Here is a 17,980-nt window from a genome sequence, read left to right on the forward strand (position 1 = left end):
CGGGACTGAGGAACTCAAGCAGGTGGCATAAGACGACTCTGGGCTTGTTTCCTCCCACAGACACACCGAGTCTATACCCATATATGGCGCAATTTCTCCTGAAGAGGAACTGAGGGCTGAATGAACTGCTTCTGCACAACAAGGGATGGAGGGACCATATGACAAATGGCAGGAAAGAAGCAGGCATGGTAGCAATGGAAATCCTACCCTTATACTATGAAATGCACAAGGAAGGACAGGACTATGGCTATGCACAGATTTCTCTGACCTGCAGAACAGCAAAAAAGCAGTGGTTTGAAGGATGCTTAGACTTTGAGTTAAGGAAGCCTATTTACTAACCCTAGAGTATTCAGTCAAATGGTGGGGGATCTGCTAGAACTCTCTCTCTGGGATTGGAGGTAATGGGGGACACCATTGTCTCCATTCTCTCTCCATACTTAGGTCTTATCTGAGCTAAGAGCAGAGTCTAGGCCCTCTAGCTAGCCTGCTGACTCTGAGCCCCAAGATCCTAGCCCACACCAGCTGTAGCCATCCCCATGATATAGTTCTCCCCATAATGCTCCCCAGCCAATGCCACCCCAAATATAGCTGTCCCACCAAGGATGCTCCTGCACAGCATATAATATGACATCCTCAGCGTGTACCCACTATAGCTCTAACCATTTTTCCAAGGCAACCTTGGCACAAAGAAACCTGGAACATCTCCTGCCTGTGTCCATGCTGTCAGGGCACTTCCTATACAAACCACCCAAGGCAATTCTACCCAACTCTGGCCAGATAGCTAAAGCCTCCAGGCACATGCAATCCACAAAAGAGATGTTTCTGTACAACGCCACTCCTTCAAGACTGGGAGAGGTAGCTGTTCCACCTAATTCATAGAAACAAACACAGAAAGTCAAACAGAATTAGGAGTCAATGAATATGCTTCAAGCAAAAGAACAAGATGATGCTTTAAAAAAAAAAAAGAATTAAATGAAACAGAGATAAGTAATCTACCTAAGAGTTCAAAATTATTAATATAAGGAAGCCCACTGGACTTGAGAGGAGAATGGATGAACTCAGTAAGAACTTCAACAAAAAAAATTTTTAAAGGAACCAGTTAAAGCTGAGCAATACAATAACAAATGAAAAATCCACTATCAACAGTAGATTAGCAGATGCAAAAGAATGGATCAGCAATCTGGAAAAAAGGGTAATGGAAAGCACCCAAGATGAACAACAAAAACATTTCTTTTAAAATAGAGGTAGGTTAGGGAAACTGAAACAACATGCAGTGTACTAATGTTCACAATATAGGGATCCCAGAAGAAGTGAGAGGAAAAGGTACAAAATGTTTACCTGAAGAAATAAGAGCTGAAACTTTTCCTAAGCTGGGTAATGAAAAAGACAGCCAGGTCCAGGAAGAACAAAGAGACACTACTAGGATGAACCCAAGAAAGTCTACACCAAGACACAGAATAATTGAAGTGTCAACAATTAAAGAAAATCTTAAAAGCACTAAGAGAAAAGCAACTAATTACATAAAAGGGAAAGTCTATAAGGTTATCAGCTGATTTTTCAGCACAAACTTTTTAGGCCAGAAGACAGTGGCATGATATACTCAGAGTACTAAGAAGAAAAGAAAAAAAGAAAAAAACAAAACAAAACAAAAAAAGAAAAACAAACACTACAACTAAGACTGCAGACTAAGACTAAACTACATGGCAAGGTTATTTCAGAACTGAAGGAGAGAGAACGAGCTTCCCATACAAACAAAAGTTAAAGTTCATCACCATTAAACCAGCCTTATAAAAAGTTTCAAAGGGATTTCTTTAAATGGAAAAGGCAATAACTAGAAAATTATTAATGGAAAAAAACTGTACTAGTAAAGTAAACATACAAAGCTAGTGAATCAATCAATCCAGGATAAAGCTAGTATGAAGACAAAAAAAAAGCAAAATCAATTCTGTTTCAATTATTAAGGGAGTCACAAAATCAAAGCATAGAAAATAAACATCATATACATAAAACATGGAGAGGGAGTTCTTTTACCCATCTAATTCTTTTACATGTGTTCTAACATAAGCAAACATCACTTAACATTAACTTCTGTATACTTAGAACATTATATATGAACTTCATGGTAAACACTATCCAAAGACTTATAATAGATTCACAAAAATTAAAGACAAAGATAGTCAAGCATAACACTGAGGAAGGTCACTCATCAAAACGGAAGAGAGCAAGAGAAGAAGAAAGAAACAAAAAAGAACTACAAAACAACTGAGAATAATTAACCAAATGACAATAGATATAAACATATCAATAATTAAATGTAAATAACCTAAATGTTCCATCAAAAGATATAGGATGAATAAAAAATGAATAAAATGAATAGATAAATGAATTTTAAAAAAGCAAGTGCCACCTATAAGCTCTCTATAAAAGACTAACTTCGGACCTAATGATACGTATGGACTAAAAGTGAAGGGATAGAAAAGACCTACCATGCAAATGGAAACAAAAAAACTAGGATAGCAATGTTATATAACACAAAATAGACTTTAGAACAAAGATTGTAACAGGAAACAAAAGGGACATTACATAATGATAAAGGAATCAATCCAAGAACAGGATATAACAATCATAAATATCTATGCACCCAACCATAGGCGCAACTAAATATATAAAACAAATATTAACAGACATAAAGGGAGGAATTGGCAGTAATACAATAATAGTAGGGATACTGACCACCCCATTTACATCAATGGGTGGATCATCCAGACAGAAAATCAATAAGGAAATGCTGGTTTTAAACAACACATTAGACCAAATGGACTTAACAGATACACACAGAAATTCCATCCAAAAACGGTAGGATACACATTCTTTCAAAAATGGATGGAACACTCTCCAGAAGAAATCACATGTTAGGACATAAAACATGTCTCAATAAATTTAAGAAGACTGACATCACAGTGAGGATCTTTTCCAAAAATGAAACTGGAAATAAATTACAGAAAGAAAAAGAAACAAACAAACAAGTGGATGCCAAACAACATGCTAGTGAACATTCAGTGGGTCTCCAAAGAAATCAAAGAGCAAATCTAAAATTACATGGGACAAATGAAAACAGAAACACATTGTATCAAAATCTTTGGGACATAGCAAAAGCACTTCTTTTCTTTTCTTTTCTTTTTTTTAAAGATTTTATTTATTTATTTAACAGAGAGACAGTGAGAGAGGCAACATAAGCAGGAGGAGTGGGAGAAGGAGAAGAAGGCTTCCCACCAAGCCAGGAGTCCACTGTGGGTCTCCATCCCAGGACCCTGGGATCATGACCTGAGCTGAAGGCAGACGTTTCATGACTGAGTCACTCAGGCACCCCCAAAAGCAGTTCTAAGAGAAAAGTTTAGAAAGAAAGGGCCTATCTCAAGAAACAACAAAAATCTCAGAAAAACCACGATCTAATATTATGCCTAAACAAACTAGAAAAAGAATAAAGCCCAAAGTTAGCAGAAGGAAATAATAAAAATCAGAGTGAAATAAATGAAATAGAGACTAAAAATACAATTGAAAAGTTAATCAAAATTAAGATTAGGGTCTTTGAAAAAGTAGGCAAAATAGACAGCCAGATTCATCAAGAAAAGAGAGGGGACACAAATAAATAAAATCAGAAATGAAAGAGGGTAAATAACCAACACCACAGAAATACGAAGAATTATGAGACTACTATGAAATATTAAACACCCTCATTTGGACATTGTAAAAGAAATGAATAAATTCCTAGAAATATATACTCTTCTTATACTGAAAAAGGAAAATAGGAAATCTGAAAGACTGATTACTATCCATGAAATTGAATCAGTAATCAAAAAATTCCCAACAAACAAAAGTCTAGAACCAGATGGCTTCCTAGGATAATTCTACCATACATAGAAAGAAGGGCTAATATCTATCCTTCCTAAACTAGCACAAAAAAATTAAAGAAGAAGGAAAGCTCCCTAATTTATTCTACAAAACCACTTAACATTACCTGATACCAATATTCTACAAAACCACTTAACATACCTGATACCAAAAAAAAAAAAAACCCAAAAGTTAAAAATACTATTAAAAAAGAAAATTACAGGCTAATGTCTCTGATGAACATAGATGCAAAATCCTCAACAAAGTATTATCAAACCAAATCAATAATACATTAACAATCATTCACCATAATCAAGTGGGATTTATTCCAGGGAAGCAAGGATGTTTCAATATCCAAAAATCAATATACAAGATATATCATATTAACATAATGAAGCATAAAAATCTTATTATCATCTCAATAGATGCAAATAAAGCACTTGATGAAATTCACCATGACTCAATAAAAACTCTCAAAAAACTGGGTTTAAAGGTTACATTCCTCTATATATTGAAGGCCAAATATGACAAGCCCACAGCTAATATCATATTCGATGGTAAAAATTGGAACACTTTTCTGTTAAGATCAGGAGTGAGACAAGGATATCCAATCTTGCCAGTTTTATTCAACATAGTACTAAAAATCTTAGCTTTGGCAATCAGACAAAAAAAAAAATCTAGATTATTATGGAAGAAGTAAACCTGTCACTATTTGTAAATGACATGTTACTACATATAAGACCCTAAAGACTACATCCAAAATGCTGTTAGTGTTACAAAATAAAGTAATGTTTCAAGATGGAAAATTGATAAAGAAAAAATTCTGTTGCATTTCTATACCATAATAACAAAGTAGAAGAAAGAAAAATGAAGTAAGTTGGGGCGCCTGGGTGGCTCAGACGCTTTTAAAGCATCTGTGTTCAGCTCGGGTCATGATCTCAGGGTCATGGGATCGAGCCCCACATCAGGCTCTCTGCTCAGCAGGGAGCCTGCTTCCTCCTCTTTCTCTGCCTGCCTCTCTGCCTACTTGTGATCTCTCTCTCTCTGTCAAATAAATAAATAAAATCTTAAAAAAAAAAAAAGAAAAAGAAAGTAAGCAATCCCATTTACAATTGCATCAAGAAAAACAAAATGCCTAGGAATAAATTTAACCAAGCAGGAAAAGACATTACAGTTTGAAATCTGTAAGATTCTAATTAAAAAAATTGAAGATGGCAAAAAGAAGTGGAAAGCTATATCATGGTTATGGATTAGAAGAATTAGTATCATTAAAAAGTTCATACAACTGGTAATAATCTAAAGATTCAATGCAATCCATATCAAAATACCAACAGCATTTTTCTCTTGACTACAACAAACAATGCTAACATTTATAAGGAACAACATAACACCCTAAACCGTCAAGCAATCTTGAGAAAGAAGAACAAAGCTGGAGGCATCACAATCCCAGATTCCAAAGTATACTATAAAGCTTAAGTAATTAAACTAGTATTAGACACATCAAAAATTAGATCAAAAGAACAAGACAGACAGTCCAAAAATAAACCAATCATTTTATTAATTCATCTATGACAGAGGACATCAGAATATACAAAAGAAGTTTTTTCCAATAGGGAAAAGACCATCTGTTTAATAAATGGTGTGGGAGAGCTGAACAGGCACATGCAAAAGAATGAAACTGGACCACTATTTTACACCATATACACAAATAAACTCAAATTGGATTAAAAACATGAATATGAGACCTGACACCATAAAATTTTTAATATAAAATGCAGGCAGTAATCTCTTAGACCCTGGCCTTAGCAATATTTCTCTATACTTGTCTCCTCAGGCACAGCAAACAAAAGCAAAATTAAACTATTGGGACTACACCAATGTCAAAAGCTTTGTCACAGTGAAGGAAACAATGAAACAAAAAAGCATCCTACTGAGTTGGAGGAGATATTTGTAACTGATGCATTTGATAAGGGGATTAACATCCCAAATATATTAAGAATTTACACATTTTAACACCAAAAAAAAAAAAAATCTAATTACAAATAGGAAGAGAATCTGAATAGATTTTTTTTTTTTTAAGAAGACATACAGATGGTCAACAGACACATGATAAGATACTCAGTATGCGTAATCATCAGAGAAATACAAACCACGACCACAAATGAGATACTGGCTCACTCCTGTCAGAATGGCTAGTATCAAAGAGACAAGAAATAATGAGTGCTAGTGAGGATGTGGAGAAAAAGCAATCCTCGTGCACCGTTGGTGGAAATGTAAACTGATGCAGCCACTGTGGAGAACGGTGTGGAATTTCCTCAAAAAATTAAGAATAGAAATGCCATACAACCCAGTATTTCAACTTCTGGACATTTGCCTGAAGAAAACAAAAACATGAATCTAAAGAGCTATATATCCCTATCTGTTTTACGGCAGCATTATTTACAATAACCAAGACATGCAAGAAATTTATGTGTCCATGAACAGACGAAAGGATAAAGAAGGTGCAGTACATACATTCACAATGCAGAGTGACTCAGCCACAAAACGGAATGCAATCTTGCCATTTATACCAACATGAATGTTGCAAATTAACCAGATAGAAAAGTCATATATTTCATGTATAATAATATAGGTCAGCAAACAAGCCAGACAGGAAAATACAAATAGTATATGATTTCTCTTATATGTGGAATCTAAAAACCCAAACAAACAAGCAAAGAAAAAGAAGAAATAGACTCATAAATACAGAGAACAAACTCTTGGTTACCTGAAGGGGGGAGGGTAGGGAATGTGTGAAATAGATGAACGGTATTAAGAAGTACAAACTTCCAGTTATAAAAACAGTTATAAGCACGAAAAGCATGTAGAACATAGTCAATATTATTGTAGGTTTGTATGGTGACAGAGAGTAACTACACTTGCTGTGGCGATCATTACATTTATATGATTATTGAATTACTATGTTTTACCTAAAACTGATACTGTATGTCGATTACCCTTCAGTAAAAAAGAACAGATTTTATCACATCAAATTGACAGTCATAGGAGACATCATTGCCCTAAAAAAGAAATGTGTAGAGATATTTCCTGAGTGCTTGTCAGGTGGCAGACACCGTTTGATCACTCTATTCGTAGCAATTTATAAATATTATCCCACTAAAGCTCTTAATGTTTATAAGTAAGGATACCCATTTTACATGTACACACAAATAACACAAAATACCTGAAGGGCCGTGAGGATATTTGCTAAGGCTTGTCCATATGTGTCATGGCAGTGGACAGCAAGAGCACTAGGTGGGATTTCTTTCATGACGCTCTCCAACATTCTCTTCATGCTTCCTGGAGTTCCCACTCCAATGGTGTCTCCCAGAGAGATCTCATAACAGCCCATGCCATACAGTCTCTTAGACACCTGTTGGGAAAAGGGAGGAGCTCGTAAAACAATGGAAATGGAAAGACTCAAGCCCTGTTATTCCTTAGCAAACATCATCCAGAAGTAAAAGTCACAACTGATATCAGTTACATATCCATAGGAAACATTTATTTTAGTTTTCTGGTCCTTTTCTCATTTATTAAATCCAAAGCATTATATAAAAGTTTTAAAGACATTACTCTATTTTTCTAACATCCAAGTTTGCCTTAGAATCCTAACTATCTACAGAGTTTGGTTGTGAAATTATAAGCTACAATTTCAAATACAGGAACCTTACATTCGCAACACTTTAATCAAAGCAGAAGCATTACAAATTTACTTTGGAAGTTGTATTTCTCAAGGCCTTAAAGTAGAGATCAAGAGATACCAATCCTAGTTCCCGCTCTGTCAGTAAGTAGTTTTGTGATTGGTAGCATCACTTAATATTTCTAACTTAATTCTTCTGGCTCATAAATGGATGCACGTGTGCAAGGTAAACTGCAAGTTCCCTCTACACTGTGTAACTAATGTCACTGTAAAGGGCAATACAAATTTGCAAAAAGGCAGCATGGTGTGTGAACAAAGACTGGCATTCTGGAGTCCGACAAGCCTGGATTTACATCTCAGGGGTGAAGCATGCTAGTCATGTGATACTGGTGGAAGACTGACCTCTTTAAGCCTTAGTGTCTCTTATGTAAAACAGACACCACAAATACTCTTATTAGCATATTTTCTAAGTCTTATTAATTTTTTAAAAATTATATTAACAATGACATTAATAAGGACATGTTGGTTATGAAAATGAAATGAGGATCTATAAAAATCATTTTGTACAATATCTGGCACATGTACAAAATACTGTAACTCATTATTATGGATTTCTTCAGTGCCCATTTTATGACAGGCACTTGGCTAGGTGCTGAGATATAATAAGCATATGGATGTTGAGATGGGTTATGCTGTTGTGGAGCCTGGAGTCAATTCAGGATTGAACTTAATCAATTACACTCAAGAATGTGTAAAAACAAGTAAAATAAGAGTTCTGGAGCAAAGAAACAGGATTCTAAGAGCATGTAGCAAAGGAAATTGACCCCCATCTATCAAGTAGGATGGGCCTGAGTGAGAGCTTAAGATAAAATAAGCGTTAACTTGTTGAAGAGGGTGAGAAGAAGGGCACAACAAGATGTTTCATGACACGAAACACGTTTCAGACAGTTGAAATGGAAAATGCAAGGGGCATTCCCGATAGGAAAAAAATACAAAGGGCAGGCGTGGCAAGAAAGCAAAAACGAAGCTACATGGATCTGGTGAGGTAGGCTGAGGGCAAACCAGGCAGAGCCTTGCAAACCAGCCAAGCTAAGAATTTGGGTTGAGGATTCTATCATAAGATCAACAGAAAGCTACAAAAGACTACTGAGGTAGTGGTGGTAGGGGCAATATTAATCTTTCAGAAAGGCACTATCAACAATATCAAAAACAGGTTAGAGGGGACTCAGAAGGGCTCCCTAGTCCAAGCAGGAGACTACTATTGGATGGAAACTTGAATTAAAAAAAAAAAAAAGGCATAATTCTCAGTCTTCCCTACTGCCTATTAAATGCTGGAATTTTTTAATGGCCCAGTAAAGGACAACGACATTTCAAAAGAGGAAACCTAATCACAGTTGGGGAAAAACCCTAAGTGTGGTATCAAGGGACTTTAAGGAATACAAGGGTGTCCTCAAGGACAAATGATAAGTAGTCCCTAATCCTGCCAAGATGTCAAGATGAGTACTAAATATAATCTTGCATTATTTTTTTAACCCAAGTGCTAAGTAGTGGTCTTACAAAGAGGGATTTCAGTGAAGTGAATGGTCTAAAAGTCACCTTGGAGGATGAGGAAGAGCTGGTGGCACCTGAGGAAATAAACACCAGCAGTGTAGACAGCCCTTTGAAGAAGTTTAAATGTAGAAGAATAAGAAATAGGTCGCCAATAACTACATGCAGATGCTTCATTAAGAAAGGAAGCTTTCAGGCAGAAGAGACTAGAACGTGTTCAGGAGTCAACAACAGGAAAGATTCTAAGCAGTTAAGTATATAGGGAGGAGGAAGTAAATGAGGAGAACTAGAAGCTTGGACAGAGTGAACAGTTTGTAATGGTGACTGCAGGGAGTAAGAGAGTGAGTGGCCACAAAATGTAATAGAAAAGCACAGAACGCTCATTTATGAGAGCTGGCCATCAACACCTAATGCCTCCAGTCTGCCTGTTACATGATTCTTCTCAGCAATTCCTCAGGCATTCTGGTGCAGGCATGGAGAGTATGTGGGTGTGGTCCGTCCATGGATTCCACCAGGCAAAAGGCAGAAAAGCAAGGGTCTTGATGTACAGGTAGAGTTGGATCCTAGTGCTTGTGGAGTCTGAAGTTAGACCATTTTTGAAGTTTTAAGAAAAAAATAAGTAATTGTGAATGCAAATTAATAACCAAGTCTTGGAAGGGTCCCATGCATGTGAAGGACTATGACACTGAAGCTTTTTTTTTTTTTTTAAAATTTTATAGTACCTGCCATGGTGTGCAAAGGTCTTGCTTAAAAAAAAACAGACTGTGGGACAGCACTCATTGAAAAAAAAATCTGCAGTACATTTCAAAAGTTCAAATGAAAGCACAAAGGAGGAATGGCTTTAGCCAAATTGAATGTTTGTCTGCCTAAATTCTGGTTTTCTAACAATGTTATCTTCACTACTTTGGTACCACATTACAAAATATATGAAAATAACAGCCTTAACAGCAGGGACACATTAGAATAGTTCATATACAAGTTTCTGAGAGCTTAATATAGTCTCAAAGACTGAGTATTTTGTATTCCTTGGTATCAATAAGTAGAACAGGAAGTAGAAAATGAACTTCAACAAGCAGGTCTTTGGGGACCCTGGGTGGCTCAGTGGGTTAAAGCCTCTGCCTTTGGCTCCAGTCACAATCCCAGGGTCCTGGGATGGAGCCCGGCATCGGGCTCTCTGCTCGGCAGGGAGCCTGTTTCCTCCCCTCTCTCTCTCTGCCTGCCTCTCTGCCTACTTGTGATCTCTGCTTGTCAAATAAATAAATAAAATCTTAAAAAAAAAAAAATAAGCAGGTCTTTAATGATTATAATCTATTGCTACAAAATTGCTCTCTAATAAAAGCAACTTGAATCTCAGCAGAAAGAGCTATCAGATCTCAAAGGAACAAAGCAGTGTACCCAAAAGCAGTGTATACTCTGATCCAAGAGCTGAAGCATGCAGGACAAAAAGAAAGGGAGCCCACCCGAGCAACCAGAGTGAAGGTCATCTGTGTGTGCATAAACTGTCCTGACATTCTGGTGAAATGTAGAAAGGCCACTGAGTTCTACCCATGGAAAAATGATACAGGTATTTTTATTCCTTCACCTGTGAGCACCCAAATCATAAGATTCAAATGTTATTTAACTTTGAAGAATTGTCCCCAATATAACCATCTTAAGTGTTAGAATCAAACTCTTAGTTAAGTAATCAAACTTGTCTTCCATCCCATGGTTCTCCTTAAACTTTGTTGTGCAGATCAACACACAGCAAGGAAAACAGTCCACTTTTAAAAAAATATATATATCATTTTACCAAGAACCAGAAAACCAGGAGTATCTTACTTCTGTCACTTTTTGTGGTGTGATGGTTCCTTCATACGGACAACCCAGGGCACAGGATACATACCTAAAATACAGAACCATATAAATATATAGATGATGGATAAGTCATTTCCTAATTTTCATTTTATAAAAATTAAGAAATAGCTCAAAAGTCATCAAAATGTATGTTACAGTAGTTCATTATTATTCTTACAACAAACAAAGAATTTTGGAACATTTTCAATTTAACTCACATTTTCATCTAGTAATCACAATTTGATACATGTTATTTGATGGCAGATGGGAATAAGATAAAAGGTGTTTATCTTGTGGAGTTATTTATACTATAGCAATATATGAACATTCATGTATGAATGAAAATATCACTGAATTACATAGTTTTATTTAAGTAAGGATAAACATTCAACTGTTAAATATCCAGGTCTTTGGAATCAGAGAGAGATAGCATGTAGATGACTAACTGAATTTCTCTTTACTCCCATCTGGATATTTTGGCCTCATTTAGATACAGTCATTAATCACACCAAAACTCCTAAACCTGGCCACAACCTCAAAGTTCATCTTGTTTATCTCCCGTGGGTACACCTAAATCATTCCAAACAGAAGAGTTTCTAGTCTACGTTTAAAAAACTACAAATAAAGATATTCAATAATCTTCTTCAACAATTTAATATAAAAAGTCAAGCCTTTCCTGAAATGATAATGATACTTTTCCATCTTAAAGTATTAAGCTTTAGAAAAGCCTGTTTTAGCTATTTTCAGCTCAACACCAATCCCATTTTATTAAACTTTCCTCAGAGATTTTACAATGCTTGTATTAAAATAATGCATCATGTGTTTGATTGTCAGGGGTGAAGCAATTCACATGAGTGAGAGGGGGTGGTAGGAAATGAGGCTGGAGATGCCATTTTCTGAGCCAGAATATAACAAGCTTTAGATAATAAGGCCCTTGAATGCCATGCCAAGAAGTCTGAACTTTGAGATTACTCAAAATTATTAGGTAATGTAGTGACAAGATCAGAGTAGTTTTCCAGAAATGTTAACTCTTTGAGAACGCTGGAAGTGGCTGCCAGAGGAAAGGTGCAGGCAAAAAGAAGATAAACTCTAAGACCATTATTTCCACACTTCTAAGATGCTGTCCATTGTAAGAAACACTATGAATTTCATAACAGATTTTGGAGGAAAAAATGATTCAATCCATACCCATTAATTCCAAAGATATAATCTAATTTCAAAAGTATTAAATTATGAATAAAAGTTGTGTTTTGTGATTCAAACAAATACACAATTTACTAAATCAGTAAGCATTAATAAGAACAGAGAAGGAATACAGTGGTTAATTCAATTAAAATTTGAAAGTTATGTTGGAGAGGAAATCAATTTTTCTGTCCTAATAATTACTATAATTGAATCTTGTTTGAATAATCTGTATACATTTAATCAAGACTAGTAGAAAGAAAATGTTACAGAAACCTAACCCTTGGGAAAGGGAGCTAAGGTTGAAATAGAACAAACATTTTCAATTCAGATACAATGATTACAGATAAGTAAATATTTTCTTTTAATTTTTTTAATGTTATGTTAGTCACCATACAGTACATCGTTAGTTTTTGATGTAGTGTTCCACGACTATTTGCATTTAACACCCAGTGCTCCATGCAACACTTGCCCTCCTTAATATCCATCAATGGGCTAACCCATCCCCCACCCCATCCCTTTTAATATGCATTTTCTACATGTGTGTATAATCACTTTTACTCTAAACCCAAAATATCTAAATGTGATTAAATAGAAAATCCAAGCCATGCATTTACATGCCATCCCTTTAAGTAGAAAATAAAAAAGAAAAGAAAAAAAAAAAAAGAAAGAAAACACAAGTACAAAACAATAGAAGCAAACTAACCTCCTCTGCATTCTCAACTTATCTGGCCATAGCTACCTCCTTTGTGCTGTAACTAAGTTGGCCACATGCATTTTTATTCATTAAAGTTTTCCCTATGATTCCTTCCCAGGTTTGCCTGGGTCTTCATATGCCACTGCATTTCACCTTCATATATTCTTTTCCATCCTTGCAAGTGAACACTCCCTTAACCTATTCATAAATGGGGCTACTTTCTCCAAAACAAATGTGATGGTTCTCGACTATGTTCATTAATTTATTTTAATATTATAGAAGCAGAGCTTGACAACTAAGACCCACAGCCCAAAACCTGGTCATTAGTCTTCTGCAAGTAAAAAATTTTTAAAGATTTTATTTATTTATTTGACAGAGATCACAAGCAGGCAGAGAGAGAGAGAGGAGGAGGAAGCAGGCTCCCCGCAGAGCAGAGAGTCCCATGTGGGGCTCAATCCCAGGACCCTGGGATCATGGTCTGAGTTGAAGGCAGAGGTTTTAACCCACTGAGCCACCCAGGCGCCCCTGCAAATAAAATTTTATTGGAACAATGCCATGCCGGTCTGTTTACCTATTAGCCATGGCTATTTCTGCACTGTAAGAGCAGAGGTAATTAGTTGCACATAGATTATCTAACCCACAAAATCCTAAAATATTACTGTCTGGTCCTTTATAGAAAAAGTTTACTGATGGTAATAAATGAAATACTTTCATGAGTATGAGATAGTCTCTACCATGACAAAAATAGTCTACATTGGGCGCCTGGGTGGCTCGGTGGGTTAAGCCGCTGCCTTCGGCTCAGGTCATGATCTCAGGGCCCTGGGATCGAGTCCCGCATCAGGCTCTCTGCTCAGCAGGGAGCCTGCTTCCTCCTCTCTCTCTCTCTCTCTGCCTGCCTCTCTGCCTACTTGTGATCTCTCTCTCTGTCAAATAAATAAATAAAATCTTAAAAAAAAAAAGTCTACATCATCTGCTTTGACTAGTGGCTAGAGTCGACATCTAGATTTCTGCTCTTCTCTAGCAATCTATTAGAAGGGCTCACGAACTTGCCTGCACCCATCACCTGGGAGCTTAAAAAACAAAACCTTGATGGTTAGGATACACCCCAAAACAATTAAATCACAAACTTAGGAGAGGAAATTCAACCACTAGTATTTCAAAACCATCTATAAAGCTCCATTATTTTGTCAAAATTGAAAACCACTGACCCTTTAGCAATATTACCTCCCCTGGATGGCCTGACTGATTTCCTTGTATTAAAAAAAAAAGCGGGATAATACAGAGTTTTGAGAGCTTGTCTCAAGAATCTCCCCACTACTACACCATGGAACCTCTGATCTATTTTCAATTATCTGTTACTTTCTCAGAGACCTATCACAAATCATTTCTACTCTGATGAAGCTCTAAACTACAACCTCTCCATTTCTTTTTTTATCCAGTTTCTTACTTCTGGCTTAATGTCCTTTAGTTTTTGTTTGTTTTTTTTTTTTTTTTTTTTTTCACCAGTGTTCGAGTTTTGCAGACCATTTTGTCAGCAAATTATTTTATTTCCCCTTCATTAATGTATAATAGTTTGACTAGGTATAAAATTTTAGGTTAAGTTATTCTACAATTTGAACATATTTCACTATCTCTGTCTCTGTTTTGCTGATGAAAATTTTGCTATCTAAAGGTAATGCCTTTATAGCAATTTTATAGTAATTTTTTCTCTATCGTCTTTAGGATTCTCTGTTTAGATCTAATATTCTACATTTTACCATGAGAGTGTCAGAACTTTTATTTTTTTATTTTTTATTTTTTTTACTTTATGTAAAAGCTTCATTTTTTTAAAAATAAAGATCTGTTCTTTTATGTTCTTCCTTTTCCTTTCCTTTTATAATCTTCTATTCTAATTGTTCTATTTCCATCTTTTCTGTTAAAGTTTTCCTGATTTTTTTTACTTTTTTTTTTCCTTAGGGTATACTTCATATCATCATGGGATTTGTAACTTTCACTGTGTCTTTTCATGGTGATTTAGTTTCAGTAGGAGTTCCATGAGAGTCTTTACTTATTCAAATGTCCCTATAAACAAGATCTGACTTCCTTTGGCCCTTGCCCTGTGGACTTTATTAGTTCTTGGACAAATTTCCACCTGAATTTCTTAATTTGGGTTTCCAGAATGCATCGCAAGTTCTACTGATTTTGCATTCACAAAAAGGTGATTCCCAGCTCTAAGAATAATCACTTTGAAATCAATATTTTAGTAGAATACCTGTCTTTTCCCCATATAGACATTAAAATCCCATTTTTAGGACACTAGGGATTATATCTGAAATAGATACCCCATGTGCTAGTGGCATCAACCTGCATGTTTACCACACTTTAATAAAATCTGAGGACTTTCTTTTCTGAGTTTGGCTATATGTTTTAGAAGTTGTTATATTTGTTTGTAATGGGAATAAAAAAGGGAGTCTCTAGAGAACATCAACTCAGCCCCCCACAGTTACTGTCTTTCATCGTTACACAGATAGATAACCCAAGGAACAACTACAAATCTCATGAACATTATGAATTGATTTCCTGACATATTCACATAATATATTAAGCTCAGTATATCCAAAATCGGGCTCATTTCTGTTTCCCCTGCATTTGCCATTAAAGAAAATAATAATGATACAGTTGTTTTCAGAAATTGTACTGCCAGATCACTTAAAGGTCATCTTTGAGAACATATTCAATAACCTGGGTTGGCTGGTTCTTCCTTTCCAACCTCTGTAGCACAGGACATCTGCCAGCGCCAGCCCAAGTATACAGAACAGTCCCTGAATATCTTCTCCAGGACAGCTGCAAACATTTCCTAAGTGCTTTCCTTGCATCTGGTCTCACATCACTCATTTGTACACCAATGTCTATTGACAAAATAATATGACACAGCATAGATCTGTTTATATAGTTTTATACTTTGAAAATCTTTAAGTGGCTTGCCATTGTCTACCAAATAAACCTGGTATTCAAGTTCCACAATTTTTGAAACTTCAACTTAACTTTCTATTTCTCTGCAGTTACACAGCTTCAAAAACTCCCATTCCAGTGAAAGTAAACTTTTTCCTGTCACCTAAACATTTCTTGAGATTTCTCTTCACTGTATCTTTGTTCTTTGTAGATTACCTGTCCCACCTGAAAAGGCCATCATTTCTCATTATGCTTTCATAAATTTACCTAATCTTTAATGACTTCATTTTACTGACACCTTCTGCATTAAATTTCTCCAAATTACCCCACAGAAATTTAATATACTATTACTTAAAACTTGAATAAGATTTGTCTGTATGTCTCTTAATGTATTTGCCTTTTTTGGACAATAATTATTCTCTCTATATTGTTTTCTAGTCTGCTTGAAACTCTTCTAAAGTCAGCTACTTTTTAATTTTCATTTCCATACAGTATCACCAGACAGTGCATTATATAAAACATATAATATTTCTTGAATGAATTAATCCACAAATGTGTTAAGGTACCATTTTCATCATTTGAACAATTTCCTTTCTTTTTTTTTTTTTGAAAGTTTTATCATTATTTTATTTTTATTTTTTTTAATTTTTTATTTTTTATAAACATATATTTTTATCCCCAGGGGTACAGGTCTGTGAATCACCAGGTTTACACACTTCACAGCACTCACCAAAGCACATACCCTCCCCAATATCCATAAACCCACCCCCTTCTCCCAAACCCCCTCCCCCCAGCAACCCTCAGTTTGTTTTGTGAGATTAAGAGTCACTTATGGTTTGTTCCCTTCCAATCCCATGAACAATTTTCTAAGCAATTCCTAACCTTTTCTCTAAATATATAACCTCCTATAGGTTTTTTTTTTTTTTTAAGATTTATTTATTTATTTATTTATTTATTTGACAGACAGAGATCACAAGTAGGCAGAGAAGCAGGCAGAGAGAGAGGAAGGGAAGCAGGCTCCCTGCTAAGCAGAGAGCCCAATGCGGGGCTCGATCCCAGGACCCCGGGATCATGACCTGAGCCCAAGGCAGAGGTTTTAATCCACTGAGCTACCCAGGCGCCCATCCTATAGGTTATTAAATTTCTAAATCCTGTAGCCAGAAAAGATAGCATATATTTATGAGTTCAGACTTAGAAGGATATTTTAAATACTATATACGATGACAGAATAATAAAGGATTTGCCAACCATACTGAAGCTCATTGTGTTAAAATTAAAAGCATAGTGTTACAATAAACTCTGTGGATAGAAATGTAAGTTGTTTTATTTTTATTTGTGCTTGTTAAGGCCTATTATCAGTATTGTGCAAAATCATGATAAAAGAGAAACGGAGGCATTCAAGTCTTTGCCAATGTTTCCTGGTGAAACTCAGTCACGAAAAAGTACCTACAGTGAGGCCTTACCTAAGCCTACCTTCCCACAATTATCCTACATCCTTTCACCATTCTGGTCAAAACGATGAGGAAAGGCTTGGAATAAATGGTGCAAAGACTTTGAATGGAAATAATCAACCACTGCTATCCTCAGAAGAGAAAAGCAATGCCAAGAGCAAGGAGATGACATGTGATGTCAATTAAACATAATTAAGACATTTAAATGTGAAAGCTGTTTTGATGCAGTCATGCCAAATACATCCATCAATAAACAATTCAAAATAGCATTCCATCATTAATAAACTAACCAAAAGAGGGTTGTGATAGTTTGTCAAACAGTTAACACTGTAGAAGATAATAAGAAATAAATGCTGTCCCTTGGCCTCAAGGAGCAATTCTGCTAAGATGCTCTTTTGGCTCTCAAATGCTAACTTCATGAGAAATGAAAAAATACATTCTTTCCTCAAAGACTCTAGATAAAGGCTGTTTAGACATGACTGTACCAACACAGCTTACATGTATTAACTATTGCCAGCTATGTGTTATTCTGATTCACAGCAGTGCCAGAATAATATGAAAGGTTAAAAAAAAAATAAAGTATAAACCCTCAAACCATATGCATGACACAAAATAGCTTTAACAGATGTCTCATTTTTAGAGTTTTATGTACCATGTTTTGGTAAATGATGCTTTGACTTGCTCTTCTCATTTTTCTTCCAGGCCAACACAAAGCCCTCAGTTTAGCAGAGGTTGGAAAGGAACCTGACTAATAAACTATCCACTTAG

The 17,980-nt window shown here is 35.7% G+C and overlaps 1 protein-coding gene across 3 annotated transcripts in view; it reads right to left on the minus strand.

The window, feature by feature from the left end:
* The window catches only part of HMGCLL1 (3-hydroxymethyl-3-methylglutaryl-CoA lyase like 1), a 211,970-nt gene that overhangs the window by 94,979 nt on the left and 99,011 nt on the right, over positions 1 to 17,980 (minus strand). For all 3 annotated transcript variants that reach the window (XM_004772407.3, XM_013045883.2, XM_045071033.1), the window contains exons 6-7: positions 10,937 to 11,000; positions 7,115 to 7,303 (exon numbers count right to left, since the gene is read on the minus strand). In XM_004772407.3, coding sequence (XP_004772464.1) covers positions 7,115 to 7,303; positions 10,937 to 11,000 — 253 coding nt within the window. The remainder of the gene's footprint in view (positions 1 to 7,114; positions 7,304 to 10,936; positions 11,001 to 17,980) is intronic.

Source organism: Mustela putorius, unplaced genomic scaffold (assembly GCF_011764305.1).
Source record: "Mustela putorius furo isolate JIRA1106 unplaced genomic scaffold, ASM1176430v1.1 tig00003983_pilon_pilon_pilon, whole genome shotgun sequence".
NCBI classification, from domain to species: Eukaryota; Metazoa; Chordata; class Mammalia; order Carnivora; family Mustelidae; genus Mustela; species Mustela putorius.